This window comes from Cydia pomonella, chromosome 5 (genome assembly GCF_033807575.1).
Source record: "Cydia pomonella isolate Wapato2018A chromosome 5, ilCydPomo1, whole genome shotgun sequence".
NCBI classification, from domain to species: Eukaryota; Metazoa; Arthropoda; class Insecta; order Lepidoptera; family Tortricidae; genus Cydia; species Cydia pomonella.
Window position 1 is genome coordinate 22,301,298 of NC_084707.1, and position 17,948 is coordinate 22,319,245.

Here is a 17,948-nt window from a genome sequence, read left to right on the forward strand (position 1 = left end):
TGAAATGACCATCTGCAAGTACCCATAAGTATTCCATTTTCCTCAGAGATCGATAACACGGACATGATAAGCATAGGATAGGTTTTACACTATGTGTCGTACATTTCTCTCGTTCGCAATTTCAAAAGAAAGTGGTAGCGCTGTTTTACAGATAGGTAAATGTAAACATTCGCGTAAAGTCGCGTCAGGGATTTTTCAGAAGCAGTTGAATATTGAGCAAGGTATAAGTTAAACTAACTTAACTCGCATCCCTACAGGAAGGCTTATCTTAGTTAAAAAAGCAGTTATAAAAGCATCTTAATGTGTTTGCACTGCAGCTACTTCTTTCTCTAATGGTATAAAAACATCAATAGACAAGTAAAATTGGTAATTATTGAATTGATATTGATTGCGATACAAGTGGGTCCCGTCCGCAAATGAGCACAAGGCCTGGTCACTTACCGCTTAATGCGTTCACAATAAGCGGACGTTGCCATAACGCAGCGGTCGACAATTATTGTGCTGTTCAACAGTCTGAATGGCCTGTCGTGCTGACAGTAATGTCCATAAAGTAGACATAAGTGGGCTATCCATGGCTCACTGTATATTACAGACGATCAAGAACTGGATTCTGGACTGCGTGCCAATATTAAGACATCGCCCTAAAATTTTTAAACGAAAAGTGAGCGCATTGCAAAATGCTTTTTACCTTCTATTTTTGATGCACCGCGGCGCTGTTTTCGAGATTTATTTTGGTTGGCCGACTTTCTTTCTTTCTCGCTTTTGCAGTTTCTTTTCATTATTCTGCAGACTGTTCATGTCATGGGTGGTATTCAGTGAACTTTTTAAAGTCTCATTAACTAATGTAAAGTTTGTTTTTATTACAGTCGAAGCAGCGCGCATCGATCAAATGGCTGCTGTCGAAGGCGTTCAACAACAGGGTCCCGGATAACCTGCAGGAGCCCTTTTACAGGGACCATGAGGTATTAATCTTAACTATCTTAAAGTTCTAAGTTTTGCTTGCCAATTGACGAGATTTATTGTAGATTATTCTAGACGAGATAATGCTCAACATGGAGCAAAGCATATTCTAAAAGATATTACCTTTGTAAGGGCTGGTATTTACCGCGTCAAGAAATTATACAGTATATTTCCAAACAAATTCTCAAAGGGTATTTACCACATCATACACCGCCTAAGGGTAGGACCTTCCACACACACGCCTCGGCAATCTCAGCACTTTCTTGGCCATCAAGTACCGTTTAATTATATGACAGGCTAGCCTGGTTGTACGCTAAACCTCTATATTTAGTGTTTCTGCGAATACCTGTCTTACACTAACATCAGCATGGTTCAAGATGAAGTTGTTCGTTATTTTTACCGCGTTATTAACCAACGTGCTGACGACTTTTGCTACAAAAAGCCCACCCATATTAAGAGAAACACTTAAGTTTACTAAACTCATTAAATTTAATACACATTGCGTTCATTTTAAATTAATGGTGAAGTAGTCCTCTTATCCCTAATTGCATCATCACAGCCCGCGTGCCAAGCACTCGCGGTCGTGGTCCGAAGACAGTTAAAGTTTCACTGAATCACGGCGCAGATACTCCAGCTTAGATAACAGGTCTTTGACCCGCACTAACAAAAGTCGTCGGTGCCTGTTCGCTTCTCACGTTTGCTTTTCACTGCTATTGTTTAGCCTTATTTATTTGCGTAAGGAAAACCGCAGCTCAATTTGAAACGGCCACTTTGTTTCTTAAACGAGTTATTTGACAGTTTATTGCTCATGTCGTTAATTTTATTGTTTAAAAATAATTTTCAGTTTTTCTGTGATATTTGACGCAGATGAAGCTCTCAAAGCTACTCTACTCGTAATTGTATTTCATTATTTTCGCTTGGTGAAACAGTACTTACTGCCTGACCTTTTTTATTACACAATAAAGAATTTCTTTCAGACCAAGTTCTTGGGATGAACATAAAATGGCTTCATACTTGCGTAGCTGGGTTTGTTTCAAAACATAAGGTACCTACATGTTTTTGGCCCCGAAAACCAAACTCGTCATGATTTCCGCGCGTATGGAGCCTGGGGTCCGCTTGGCAACTAATCCCAAGAATTGGCGTAGGCATTAGTTTTCACGAAAGTGACTGCCATCTGACCTTCCAACCCAGAGGGTTAACTAGGTATTATCGGGATTAGTCCGGTTTTCTCACGACGTTTTCCTTCACCGAAAAGCTAATGGTAACTATCAAACGATATTTCGTACATAAGTTCCGAAACGCTAAGTTACGCATAAATTACGCTCCAGAACTAGAGTTTTAGATATAGGCTTCAAGACGGCTAAGCTTAAGTGGGACTGGGCTGGACATGTCTGACGCATGCACCCTGAAAGGTGGGCCAAAATGGTTACTGAGTGGGACCCACTGAACACCATAGACGGTGCAGGCCGGGGTGCAGGCAGAAAAGGAGATGGCGGGACAACTTGGACGCATTCTACTTCAAATGGTGGGTACATACCGGGGACAGGGTCTAGTGGAGAAAAAGAGGGGAGGCCTGTGCTCAGAAGTGGGACACCAAAGTAGGCTAATTAAAAATGTCGAAAAACCCGGGTTTGAACCCGCGGCCTTCGGATTGAAAGTCGCACGCTTTTACCGCTAGGCCACCAGCGCACTCTTCCCCAAAACCGAACTATATATAATATACATGTAATCTATTTGTCACTGCTCCCGCCGCTGTTCGTTATTTATTTACGTTACAAGACTATTAGGTTAAGTAACAAGTTTCCTTATCTCGACCATTCCGTTTGTTCGTCTGCGTTATAAAGTGATTTCTGTAGATAAAACGATTAATGTTGAAAATATTTACTGGTAGCAAACAGACAAGATTCTTGAAATACTTGTGATTGTATGTTATGAAAACTGTTGTGGTTTAGGGGTGTGACCTACATTCTGGTCTGGGGCTTTGGCTAAGGTTTAATGTTCCACAAAGTCGTGTTTAGCTTTTAATGTCAAATAATAACTAACTCTTGCATGATTCTTACACAAAAGTCTTTGTGTCTACGGCTCTGGAGTTTTTTTTTTTTCGAGTTTGTAAATTACATATGTATCCGTTTAACTGTTTCCAAGTGGTGATCTCAAAAGCGATCCATTTATAAGGTCCTCATTATTATCGTCCCCAGCGGGCTAAGCACGGTCGCATTTTTATCGCCTGTCACCATGCCTGTCACGTTCTTAGAAGTAGCTAAGTGCGAAAGTGACGGATGACAAAAATGCAACCATGCTGCCACCGCAGGACAACAGGCAGGTGATTGATATACAAAAGGTGGCTTCTTAGACCGGAAAAGGATAACATCTTGCGATGTGCAACTACACTTACACAACTTGAGCTTGAACGATTTTGTTCCAAATGCCGACCTTGAGTACATCTATTTTTGCCAAGAAAGTAAGGTAAAGCATGATATTGATCGTAGCATCATGGAGTTGGTAGCGAGCGACACGCGAGCTTCAGTATGGAGGTGCATGCTCACTGGCTGGGAGTGCCTTGCTAAATGGGCCATTCCGGTGATTAGTGGACCTTCGTGTGTGTTAACCAAATTATACGCGTCGTGAGAGCTTTCAAATTATCTATATAGTGTGATCGTTTCCCTATGAAACTGTCAGTAACCGAATGAAATGTTAATAATTTAGCAGGCTTAGCGTTCGTGTGAGTGTGAGTGGTATCCCTCCGAAACTCTTGAGGGAAAACTTTTCCCTTGTTGGTTTTGCGGATTAGGACAGGATAAGTTTAGAATACCAAGAAGTTTCATTATCTCTCGCCGGATGTCCATTAACAATTGTTATTGCGAACGGCTTCAAGGGCCAGAGCTTTGGAAATATCTGCGAGGGATGTGAATTCCCTGGAAGAACTAAAGGATTCTCAGACAGATAACTTGTAACAGACGCTCATGTTTAGACCTAATTTCTCAGTTCCAGAGAAGTTATTTCGAATTTAAGTATTCCGTTTGCAGGGTTGCTATTTCATGAAGCTTATACTTATGGTATACGACGTTTTGGGAGATCGTATCTACCCTAATGCGAATTCCCATCTCGCTTGGACAAGCGAAGTCTGTTTGAGCATGAAATACGGTGTAAAATTACTGAAATGCAGGGCGCCGCTTACGTGCGGCTACATATTAACATTTATCGGATATTTCTACATAGGTCTGCGCATGAAACTTGAACTCTCGCAAAAGGTCGTGAGAGACTTCGACCTAGCGGGGTTAATACACTGTAACATGGTATTGCTATTGCTGAAGAGACATTGTAAATGCTAATTCTAAAGGCAATCGAACGATTTACTGCATTCGAACGATTACAATCAAGTAACTAAATTGCTAATCACTGCCATATAAAACCCAAGAGGGCAAACACACGTCTCAACTCATGAACAAACATCGATTTATTGTAATACGCCACCCACACTTGTTTCCCCCGCCGACGAGTTCATATTTTACTTAAATATAAATATGAACAGAACGTGTCCCTTTGAAACTCTAACCTGCAGTTCTGCTTTAACGACAACGTCCCGAACCGTTTTTTCACGATGGAAATAACCTCTAACGAATGCAAGTTTGTAAAGATGACAAAACCAATTTAACTTTACTTTTTCAAAAATAACATTTTTGAATACTAGTCTTATGCTTATCGTCATAAGGGTGACTTTATGATGTTCCGGTTAAAATAAAGCGCAATGTTATCCGTGTTCCGTAAAAATAGTCAGCGCCATTTCCGCCATCGGGAAACTGGTATCTTTTGTTCTTTTCACCGTTGACCGGTGACTCAGCTGTTTTTGTCGCATTCAAAAATATGTTTCCTGAACTATTTTTAACTCGTCATATTTTCCTAGTATTATAATTAATTTGTTACCTGTCCAGTCAAAGCATAATAGTATCAATTTGTGAGTCAACTTAATGGCTTCTATCACATCTTACAATGAGTCAACTTTTGCAGCGATTGTAATTTGTTCCGGTCCTTATGATTCATCTTCTTACTTTTGCTCTAAAAATATGGAAGTGTTGATACTGATTTGATTAGTAATGTTTGACCTAAATTTATAACTATCTGAACTGTGCCGCTCTAAATGCATTAGTAGGTACAATTAGTTGAAATGGACGATAGCTTTTAACTTGAGTAGGTAGGTACCCGTTTAACGATTTCAATCCTGTTTATATTTCTATTTTTAATACTTCAATCGGGACTGCATTCTTAGTTTTTAATAACGCATATTAATTTCTTCGATACGAATATCCCAGGCTTTCTGAATACATAGTAATAAATGGTTATCTATATACCCTATTGACGATATTGCTCGTGGATATTGCTTTTGCGTTCATAAAGCCAATCTCGAAACATGTGAAACCGCAAGTTTATGCACTTTCATACCCTGGGAACTTATGCTGGAACCTTTTCGCTATGAACTAAGGCACAGTTTGTCGTCGAAACCTAGGCGGCTAACAGATGTGCGAAACTAGTTTTTGCTGGCTCGCGCTGTGTTTGTGATGACATCCAATTTGAATTGTCGGCCGTATTAAGAACTTTGTCATGACACCATTCATAATGTGGTAGTTAAATAGCAATATTCGTATTGCCTGTAAATTGAGCACTTTATCGTGTTCTATTAGTTGACTAGCGTCAGTCGTAAGAAGCATGTTATTACATATAATCATAATATTATGATCATAATGGTTTCGTTCAGTCAGAACTGGAGTAACATTCTCTATTACAAATTATTGAAAAAAGTGTGATTCTATGCCATTATTATTTACGGTTCATCGAGTATTTAGCAAGTCAAGTGCATCTTGCAATCACAGGATGTTAAAAGCAGAGGTGGCATAATGGAATATACTGGTTTAACATCTGTTTTGAACTGATTGAATGAAACGGGTTTTAGGGCGCGCGAAAAGAATTTACAACCAGATGGGCTAGAGTAAGCCGGATTAGGTTTTACGTTTCATGTTGTAAAGTAAATCTTGCTTATTTCTCACGACAACATAAATCTCACATTAGAGATTATCTATTCGCACGATTTTTTCTACCCGTCTATTATATAATTTTCGTTTGGAAAAAAAGTAGTTAATCGTAGCATATACATAAATGGATAGAACGGTCTAAGTAAGCATTGAATACAAAATAAACCAAAAATATTCCAAATCGAAAAACATATTTTCAACTTATTTAAATTATCACTGATCTAATGAGAGTAATGAGACAGTCTAGATCATCTCATGTTTACAAATGCTCTCAGGAACTGCTATATTGTTACACGATACAGGCTGCACGATTAAAATCGTGACGCTCGACGTCCATAATCCGCGGAAACACGCGAGTGCTTTCGTCTCGATCTCGTTTTGAGATCGCACCGTTATCGTCACGACCTGAAGGTCGCGCGGGCTGCATGTACTTTTCGACAAACCGGTAGCGTACGTGATACACGTGACTATGACAAGTATAATTTGAGATTGCATCAAAGATATCGTTTAATGCAGGTTTGTTTGACACCAAAAAGGGGTCATTATTGGTTTCAAACAATTCGCTGACTGCTAGCTTGACACGCTGTCCGTAGACTAAAATTAAATTTCGAACATAAAGTTCAAGAAACACGTTCGTATGAGCTGGGATTGTACGCGACCTCCAGCGTGTTCGATATGGTATCTTGGAAACGAGCACGTCGTAGATGTCAAATGCAGATACTTCTGACAGTTCTGACGCCCTTCCCTATTGCAATCAATATCTCAGCACTCTGACCGACGGGTAAAGTCGGTTGTGTTGCCCATTTATTGTAGAGATGTATCAGTCTCGAATAATAACTGAAGGAAACACAAATCAATGCTGACACTTCGTGCTGCTTTCTCTGGCGCGTATGTCTTAATAACGATTAACTTTCTCAACGCTGGCTTTTAATTAGTTTCCATTAATGGCATCTGTTTCAAATTGGTCTCCTGTTCAGAATAGAATGGTAGGTTTCCACATTTCTGTGTGTCCGTTCCTCATGTATCTGGCTCGAATAAGTATGTCGCGCTTTCAGACGGATATAAACTTTATTGTGGTAATAATTTTCCGTCCTTCACCCGCAGGCATATGGATATGTGTATATCACATTAGGTACCATCTTCTATACGTGTCTCTCTCTAGTGTCAACTTATTGCAAAGACAGGTCCACCGATGGTCAGTTGAGAGTTTTGCTGTTAATACAGTATTAATTTCTGTGGCCGGATTAGGAAGTTAGCAGTAAGTAGAAAGTTTTATGTTCTTACTCAATACAGTGAATTGAATTATAATGTGCAATTAATATATGTGTAGTCGAAAAACTAATGGTTGTTTCCTAAACGGTAGCGATGCGACTCACAGAATCATTCAAATCAATCATTTGAAATGTAATGTGGTAATTGTTTTGGATTCACAATTTGACATAATGTCAACAAAGTATGGGACCGGAATTGTTATAAAATAATGATATGTGGTAATGTTTTGAGTTTGCTTTATTATGATTGCTTTTCCGTTACAATGTTGTTCCTCTTTTGAAAAGTAATACTTTAACTGTTAAACACGTAATTTATTTCGATTTGAGAGTGGCATTAGTATTGTGCGAGTTTCTATTGTGTCTGACATCTGTGACGTCTCTTTCACAGGGTCAAGGCGCGCTAGACAAAATTAATGCTACTCTGCCTAGCTATCTAAATATGTATATAGTTAGTTCTGAAACTTTGTATAAACTTTGTAATTATTTGATTTTTTTCTTTGTTCCTTCTTTCTTTCTTTCTTTCTTTCTTTCGGATTAGGTACTATAAGGTTCAAAAACTTTATTAGTATCACATCATAATATAAAGGGTATTCGATGCCTAATTTTCTTGCTCGAACCTTATGTTACATCCCACACTGTTAACTGTCCATCGGTGGACCTTATTACAGAAGGCATAAGGTCCACCAATGGACAGTTAACAGTGTTACTGTTTGTTCATAACTTCTACTTTTTAAAAGTTGTATGAAAAAAGTGTTAGTAAATTGTATTCAAAACTTTTATATTGTGCCATAGAAAAATAAGTTAACTTAAGAGTGTCCACAAAAAAAAAAAGTTTATAATAGGTATTTTTTAAGCGAGGTTAACAACAAAAACTTATTTATGATAAGATTCAACCCCAATATGTAAGTTTAACAATACCTTCCATACAACTTATTATTATTAGAAAAGGAAATCCATGTACGAAGTGAACACTCTAACCTTACTTATTTCTCTATGATTGTGGACAGGAAAGACCCATTTTCCCCCTGTTTTCTGGAACATTTTTGAACGTGACGTCTTGTGTGTAATCCGTTGTATGCCGTTATTATTTATTTACTCAGCTTTAAAGGACAGGACCTAAATCCGATAATAAGATTGACGTGATTATTGAGCGTCATTCAATACAAAATCCATACAACTCGATCAGACGGCACCCTGGAACGCGTTGTTCGAGGAAGCCAAGCATAAAAGTCACCTTCACGTTCTTCAAACACGAGATAACTACCAACAAGTTCAGTTCAAAACATCTTACCATGGGATACCATACTCAATAGTCCAATGTATTGTGTCCCGGGAATCCGAGTCGGATTAGAATACTGCCGATCGCGATGAGGCCAAGGTTAGGTCGCGCTATGACGACTATGGGACTCGGAACTATTTAGCAACAACCAGTATAACCTGATCTTTGATTAAGAGTAGTTGTTACGAGTCTAAATTAAGTTACAATTAGACAAGTTAGGTACAAATACGTATTTAGTGAATAGATATGACACGCAAATCGATCGAATTTAATAAACATGGAGTCCTTTACAGCCTGTTGCTTCGGCCGGCTGCAGCGGTAAAATAGGCAACGGTGCGGGGAGCCTAGGGGTTTAAGGCTTTAGCTCGGATTTCTAAAGACGCCGGTTTGAATCTGGCATTCACCACTGGAGGTCTTAGACAGTTTTTCTTTAATATATGACATATATTTCTGTTTATGTGCGCTATTGTTAGAAAGTTACCGATAATTAAAGCTTGGTAAGAAATGTAAGAATAGTAACCCTTATCAACAAAAAAAAATTGGATGAATCTGTCAGTGGCACAGTCCACTGGCACCCTCACCCAGAAAGCTAAGCAAAGTATAACTTACAAAGGGCAGCCCACTTGGCAATTGGTTCGAGTCATATGGTTCATATCATTAAAAAAATTTGAAAAATGACCAATAGCTGAATCGACAAAAAAATTTTTAATCATCGAACCTGCTCTCAAAATTTCACGAGAATCGGATGAGAATTGGCGGCGTAATAGCTGTATTTGACGTTCATAAGCTCATTGTAATATGCCTACTTGAATAATAAACTATCTTTATTTTTATTGCGACCTGTAGAGGAGAACATCTGGACATACGAAAGCATTTTTGTCCAAGATGAAAGGGGAACTTTCGCTTACGCTTCGGTCAATAAGTCAATAACATAGTCGAATTACAATGAAAAAGACGTTTTGGTTGAGGCCATAATAAAAGAATGATGATTTTAACACATTTGGTTTCGTTCACGCTTCTAATAACACGCTAAATATGTCCCGTGAATCAATATCGTAACCAACCGGTTTGTTGTTTACATTGCGTTTGAAGGAGCGGTTGCTGCGGGTATATAATCTGTTATAGTCGACACACAGAAAATAATAATAGGCAGAATATCAAGTTCGTGAAAATTACAAATTTAGATCTGTCTGCGGCGACACGCACATTTTGAATGCATAAACGAGTCGTCGACGGTTTAATAAAGTAAAAGTTGGTGCTAATTTAACAAAGCTGTCACACTTCTGTACTATTCATTTTCTGTGCAATAGCCAATATAAATATAGATGACTATACAGACGTAATATGACTGAAGTCTAAATTTAAAACGGGTCAATGTTGACACTGAATCATTTGTACATATTAAACATATGTCCAGTTATGGAAGGTTGTCATTGGTTACATCATGATGTTTTCATTTGCATTGATCTCGTTTTAAAAACTAGATAAATATTGGTAGTGTCCTTTTCAAACAATTTCAAGGTTTTTTTTAACGCGTTTTGAGGACGTTCTAATTTTCAGTCGAACTAGTTTCCTCTGACCTGTCACACCCACAAATTTTACTTAATTGCACGCGTTATTATTAAAGCTTTTTGATGTCGAAAAACCATTACGCTAATATGCATCCTAATATAATAGTTATTTGTTTTACAACGGGGCAATGTTGTTGTTTATGTTTAACCAATTCCAAAATTGAATTGAGAAGTGGAATCTTGAGAGTTGCGCGGGTTTGAGGCACGAGGGTTTAACAAACTTTGCCTCCGAGTGAAACACAATTTTTTTCACCAAAACAACGCGAGGAAACTACTAACTATGAAAAAAAAATCATTCAATATCATAGTTGAAAAGTCAATTCACTAGCTAACATAAGCGAACAACTCAAAATTTGCATCTGATTACTTTGCCCCACATGTGGATAAAATGCAACTTTCTCATTAGTTTTTGAACAATCTAGAGGGCCTTTATCAGTTATAATATGTTACACACTTTAGCGTGGTGGACGGTCGGCAACCTTGTAGTAGTGTAGCCTAAATCTGCAATTTTAACTTGACATTGACATATCGCGCTTATGAACAGATGGGTTGTTTTCGCTTTAGCAATTGTTTTGAGCCCTGATTAATGGTTGACTTACACAATACATTACTATTACGTACCTTGTCAACTTTTCAGAAATTATTGTCCAGCGACAATATTGATCAAACATACTTAATTGACGTGGCTCTATCTTGCCCATCTATCAAAACCTCCTTAGTGCACAGCAATTAAGCAATTTTATCGTAATATCATTAAACGACCAGTCGTTATTATTGTCCAGTACTGCATTGTCAGTTTCAATGATAAATTGAGCTTTCCGATTTCCGTGGGAGGGATTTGATAGTTCAACGTAGTAGATGAATCTTATGATTTCCGGAGAGTGAAAATGTCTCAAAATATTTAGTAATATCCATCAAGCCATTAAGGACAGTCTTTCTTGGGCAATCTGTCTTATTATATGGGGAAAACGCTTAAACACTAAGGCAATCCTTGGAAAATTGTTCTCAAGACGTATCTGCTGTCAGTTGCATTAGTCCTACCTTCATTGTTAATCAGACAATAAAAGTTGATATTATTGTCAATTTGAATGATATTGAGCCGTCAGTTTTCCGTGGGAGGCAAACTGTCGCTGAGCGTCGTATGAATCGGCATTCGGGTTAATGTGCAAAAACGAAGCCAAGATCGTGCTGCACGCAATATATTTTGCGTAATGTCGCTTTAATCCTCGTTACACTAATTACTCTTAAAACGGCGTATGAGGTTAGAATAAGGGCTGTAAGAGAAGACTAAGAAAAATACAGACTATAAGGGGGGATGAATAGGAAGGGAGTGAATCATTAACTGATTGGTGACGAGAGAAGAAAGCATCGCCGACCACACGCAAATTGTTGGTTAGAAATGATTCCTTAAAGGAATTTACGATGTACCGTAGGTAATTCGTGAGGGAATGGAAAGGTGGGTCATACTCGTATTATGGGCCGAGTTTACCATGATACGTCCGGCAACCGCGGGTGTGGAAGATAAGGGCTAGCGAATAATAATAGTATTAAGTTGTTCAACGAACAGTTATTATTTAAGGAGTATCGTTTCTAAGAAGTTTAAATATTTACGGCATAACGGAAACGGTATATATTATCCCCCTTATTAATAAACGTCTACTAAAGTTAACAAGCCGCTAATAATCGTTTGTCCCTTTCCGACGTATTGGTATGATGGAAAGGGACAAACGATTATTAGCGGCTTCATAATTTTAGTAGACGTTTATGAATAAGGGGGTATATGTTTAGAGCAGGGATGGCCAACTTGGTTAGACCCAAGATCTCCTGTTTACTAACGAAACCCTGTGCGATCTACCAATGACATACTTCTTGAAATCTTAAATGAAACTGGTCTACGTATTTATATTTTATGCTTTGCCACGATCGACTGGACTAACAGTCGCGATCGACCTGTTGGCCACCCCTGGTTTAGAGAGAGTCTAAGAAGCTGTTTGCTTCAGAGATTCACAAGAGCGTCTACAAGAAAGCACTTGATCTAAAGAAATGTTGTAATAATAAGTTTTTTCTCTCTTTATTTACGTTAAATACATAGGATGGGTTAAAACAGGCTTTGTGAAGAACAATAGGTGTGGTAATCAGATAACATTTAGCCATTATAATAGTGCTTTTAAGAGTGACGTCATAATGGCGTCTAGCCGACCGCGCCCGTAGGCAAGGTTATGTTGTCACCCCGCATTAGTGACGTCATTGTTCTACCCTTGAAGCTCTTGCATAACTGGAGCCGTTCATATTGAGGCCAATGTGGCGAATAATTGAGGGCTTATGATTAAGTGCACCGGCATTAACCATGTATACCAAAGACTCAAACAAGATTAAGATAACTATAACAAGGATAATCTTATCTTTTACTTCAGTGACGCCTTTTATAGGTATAATAGCAAATTATATAAAAGCCATTCGACCACACCTACATCCTGACATGATTTGACTTGCACACAGTACAGTATGAAGTCTGTGAATTCGACCATGTTGTTCACCCTTGGACTATTCTTATTTATTTTCACAATGTAACTATTTCATGTGTATGAGTATGTAATACGCACGCCGAAAATGTGGGTACCTTTGACTTCAGCCTTTGAAATTATGATATCAAATTTTTAGATTTTTAGTTATACTGGTAACGATTCCTGCTTTGAATAATTTACCGAAACCGTTTAAGTGGGATAGTGCTCCCGCTCATTGCCTCTAGCCAATATGTATTAAACATGTATACTTTTGTCACACAAAAAAAGTCAGGGACAAAGCCCAGAGTTTAATATATTCGGATTCAGATCGCCGCTTCTTTCATCTCGACCGTTGGTTGCATTCAGCAATCAGCACAAGTTGTATTTACCCGACTGGTCATCGAGATTCTTTCTCTACCTTCGTTGACAAATATAATAAGTGATTCTTATATCTACGTCTGCGACCGCCGAGAAAATAAAGCTCAATAAAGTCAAAGAAGATATTACTTAGTAAACTGTCCTCAGTTAAAAAGCGGAACGTGACCGAACATTGATCTACATTTTATCTTCGGTCTCCGCATCGCCTACATTTCTACCTAAATGGCATAACATCTTTAAATGCTCATCGTTTATACGCTCTCTTGGAACTAACAAGAGTAATTTCAGTTTCAGCCTGTTTTGTACACGTACAAAATTTGAGCGTCTAATAAAATGTGTTACAGTTATAAGGCAAAAAGGTCGAATGTCTAAGAGGAACATTGCCACTTTCGGTTTTTCCGTGGAGAAATTGAAAATAAAATTGAGATCGAATCTTCATGAGTAAGGAGCCGTGAAGTTGGGTCTGGAATATTCCCAATATTCCCATTGCTTACTGGACACAGGTGAACCAAAGTATCTGTAGCCTCGAGACAAGTATAGACTACATAATCCTAGGTTACACTATGCTAGTTCGTATGAGACGGTGAGCTCGGTAACCAGTAATAATAGCCCAGCGATTGACCTCTACGTCCCTTTTGCAGTTTGAATTTGTACCGTTGGAAATGCGAAGGCTTAACCGATTTCTGAGAATTGGTTGAAGTTTCGTCGCTGGGTGGGTGTTACCAGCCTTGTCTGGAGATATTGGATTAATAACCAATTGGCTCAATGCCAGTAAACAAATTATAAAGGAAAACTTTGAAAAAAAAAAAAAGAAATGTATTTTTATTGATTTCAAACTAATGCAAAATGGTTCGCCGCTGGTCGATTAACGTTGTGGTTGCTGTTTCTATTTACAAAATAACCTATTCATGTTTAATGGCATTTTATTCACTAATAACAAGAAAAAAAAACAAATAACCTATTCAAGTTAATTTTGCTGTGTAGCATATTATGGATGAACTATTGTTAGTGTTTTGTTTCAGTCAGTTTCGTTGTTGTTTTTATGTTAGTCGTTTCAACTCTGCTACCCAACAATTTGAGTTCTGTTTCTTTGAAATTCAAGTTTGAGCCTGCTAGTCTCGATGCTGTTTACCTACCGACGAGGCTGGAATCTTATTAAAACAGCAAACTTTGTCTGTCGAGATCTCTAAATGGATTTAAACGTGGGAGCAAAGTTTGGAGCAAATTCTTTTTTTATGAGCTTACAGCGACAACATACACGTGTCTTTCGATAGGCATAATGCAATAATATCATTGTTTTATATTAATTTGTGCTTAGGAAGATAATATCACAAGTGTTCAGCAGGGCGTTGAAAATACCCGTTAGACGAGCTAAAGCGAATTTGATATTTTGTTTCATAGGTATCTGAAGGATAAAGCGGTTTGATTTAGAAGAGGTCTAATTAATGCCCGTTAAAATGAATAACTCTTTTTATGATATTAAAGTATAAATGCTGCATTGCACCTGACACGAACTAGGTCAATCTTAAACCGTACTCAACTATGAAAAGACGGTTGTCCAAAACATATATAAAAGAGAATTTTAGCCGGGAGCTATCGAGCATTTTTCTAAGTGCTCTTATTTAGAAAAGAAAACACCGACACTAGACTGTAGAACTGTAGATATATATGTATGAAATGATTTTTTTAACAATATACCTAACAAATTTGAGTATTACTACTAAAAATTATATTAACCACAACATTCTTCTTTTTCAGGACCAGGAACACCTCAAGCCACCTATAGTTGGGGGTCTCGCCAACGCCGAGATCTACTGTCTGGCGTTAGCGAACATGTACTCAGACCCCAACTATCACAGCCTCAACCACTGGAACATATTACAGACCCTAGCGCGGAAAGGCGTACACGTGCCAGATCCGCCTGACTGCGCGCTTACGGAGACAGTGCTGCTTCAGAACAATCCGCTCAAAATGGTGAGTCTCCTTGTACTAAGGTCAACGTGGAGAAGACCGCCATAAAAAATGTATTGCTGGGAATACCATCACAGTGCAAGAACTCTTGTATTGACGTAGCAATGTGCTAAAGTGAGACGTTTATGGTATTTTTTTTTAATGGTTGTGTTTCTCTTCTTTGTTTGTTTGTACGTATGCTGAAAGTTACCTTGCCGCCGCCTGAGCTGCGGTGCTAATTAAGTTGTCGAACTTGTACACTACTAAACTTGAATAAACTCCAGTCACTAAACTCAGTAACTAGTTATAGGTGTCCGATAGTCTGATATTATTCAGAATCACGTGGATCTATATTCTTATTTATAAACGAAATCAATTCATTTCTGTTTTCTTCTACGAGTATATGTATGTAAACGCTGTTGTGTCTATTAATTCTTTATTTTGATATATGTGATATAGTTCTATATTACTTACTTTTGACTTCATCACCTAAACGGAAAAAAGTCGTCGTTAAGATGATGAAGCAAACAATAAGCAAAATAAAACTTGTAGACCACAAGTTGGGGAATCAGTACTATAATATTGATAAGTAGGACTATAACTTAAATATACTGGATTATACAGAAATGGGTTGGTTTATTAGAAAACAATCCCGCTAATAAGTGCGCCACTGGACGGCCGGCGCCCTCTTAAATGAAGAAAACCTAGATGAAGCAATTAGGCTTATAATCTTTATTCTACAAATATCAGTTTCGTTAGTGAAACAAATCCTCTGCGTAACCCGGGAATAATTTGTCCTGGCGCAAATTAGGCAAGCTAGTGCAAACCGAGTCATATGAGTGCTTTGCCTCAGACAAATAGGTCACGCCCTTACTTATAAAGCGGAGTTTCTTTACAGTACATATGTTGCTATTTTACCGCACTAGTGCGTGGTTATGTCAAAAATTTAAAGGGTCATATGTTCTGTAAAACGTTGTACGATTCGTGTGCGTACAGGTACATAATTCGCATTTCTTATTTTTCGCATATTGTATCGTTATGTATTATTACGCTTCGAAAAATATGATAAGTTTTTCTTTTACCGCACTGCAAGAAACTCGATACTTTATTGTGAAGAAGCGTTTAAAAGTAGGGTCGTTAAAAATAACAAAGAACCTTTTTTGAAGGGTAGTTTACTAAGTTTTAATTAAAACGATTTATATTTACGCTATAGTGTTGAGTTGCTCACTCGTGAGGCACCTCATTTGTACCACTCATTTAGTTAAATTGTCGCAGAACTTCACACCGCATAAATGTCATACATCACTCCTCAATTAATTTTACTCATTTACTCGCGCGCATCACACACAGCTCTTACCACTCAAACCATTCAAACACTTCAAATTTGAAAAAAAACTCTCAGCCTTTCAAACTCACTCGCGTTCCTCACAACTCGCAAGAGAGTCGCGAGGCGCTCGGTGCTCGCCGACATTCAAATGAAGAAATGAGTCATTGACGTCATCGCATTCATCGCTCACACTATCAACTGCCCAACTACAAACCTTATTGCAAGGACAAAAGGTCCACCGAGAAATGCGTTGTGTTTATTCACTCGCCTCACTGTGACATCCCTCAAAAATCCTTTCAAAATGAAACAATGAATTAGATTTACCGAAAGAGGGAGTGAGACAGACACGCGCCGTGCTTCAATAACACCTCATCGAAAATACGTTAAAAATGAAACACGAAAGAAAACAAGCGTAAGCGTCCGCAAGCTTACATACATATTACGTCATTTTGATCCTAGCATTGCTAATTTACTTGTCAAAAGCGAAAAATCTAAGTCATCAAAGAACCTACCGAAGAAAGTTTTTTCTCTCTGTCGCACTTGTAATTTCATACGTAAGTGCGACAGCAAAGCAAAACTTCGTGGTTCGCGGTAGGCCTCCATATTTGTTAGCTATTATTGTACTAACGCGCATACCAGTATAACCTGACCTCAAGACTCATATTGCTGGTGTCATGTATAATCTGAATCAATTAGACTGGACAGTGAAATGGTTACTTGATAAGCGATTGAAATGCCAACCAAGTCTCACTGGGCATTTACGAAGCTAGCTTAGTTAGAAACAGTTATCGTTTAAGAGACCAAAATATTATTTAAATTATTGAAATATAATATAGTGGCGTACACAAAATATGATATTTTACATTAGTTTATTAATAAAAAAGTAAATATAATTTGTATAGGTGAAATAAACATGTACATTTTAACGATTTGAATTTGTAATACTTTTTGTTAACGTGCTTCGTATAGTATTTCGATCATTTATGATTTTGACATATTTATAGTACGAGAAACTCGAAAAAGTTGTTCGTAATCTTTAGTTGTGTTTTATAAATAGTGATTAGTGACCATTCTTATAATTATACCAAAATAACAATATATTAACATTGTTTTCGCGATAAAATATACCTGTGGGTCTTTCTTTGTGTCTTTTGCATACAAAAATCAAGTGTATATTACACGCCGGTGGCATTACCGCGCGAACGTTATTGAGGCTTTCGTTTGTTATCATATTACAATGCTATTATTACTGATAAATTATGAGGTGGTAAGTTAGTAATTTCTATATAATAATGGTACAAAAAATATTGGATTTGTTCTCCTTAGTTTGTTAATTGTTTGTCTGGCAGTTTATGGTTAGTATTTATTTCAATATATGAATGTTAAACTTAAAATGATATCAAGTAGCAAGGATTGATACTGAACAATCTAACAATAAAAATAATAAACTGCTAAATTAGAACAAGTTTCATAAAAGCATCATATTAAGTTGCAATAGGATGTATGTACTTTAACTCCTTAGTTTGATTCTTAAATGTATGTCTTCTGTTGTTAAAAGTTCTGTTTTAAACCTCCAGAATTGCACTCCAAGTAAATATTTAAAAGGAAGTTTAGCAATGCCTAAATATGTATTTACATTAAATATGGTTTGCTGCCGTTGGAGTTGATGGAATAGTCGATG

At 37.6% G+C, this 17,948-nt stretch overlaps 1 protein-coding gene across 1 annotated transcript in view; it reads left to right on the forward strand.

Annotated features, from left to right (window-relative positions):
• The window catches only part of LOC133518112 (patronin), a 91,484-nt gene that overhangs the window by 22,074 nt on the left and 51,462 nt on the right, over positions 1 to 17,948 (forward strand). Inside the window, exons 2-3 of the mRNA XM_061851699.1 lie at positions 867 to 962; positions 14,749 to 14,964. Of these exons, the coding sequence (XP_061707683.1) occupies positions 867 to 962; positions 14,749 to 14,964 (312 nt within the window). The remainder of the gene's footprint in view (positions 1 to 866; positions 963 to 14,748; positions 14,965 to 17,948) is intronic.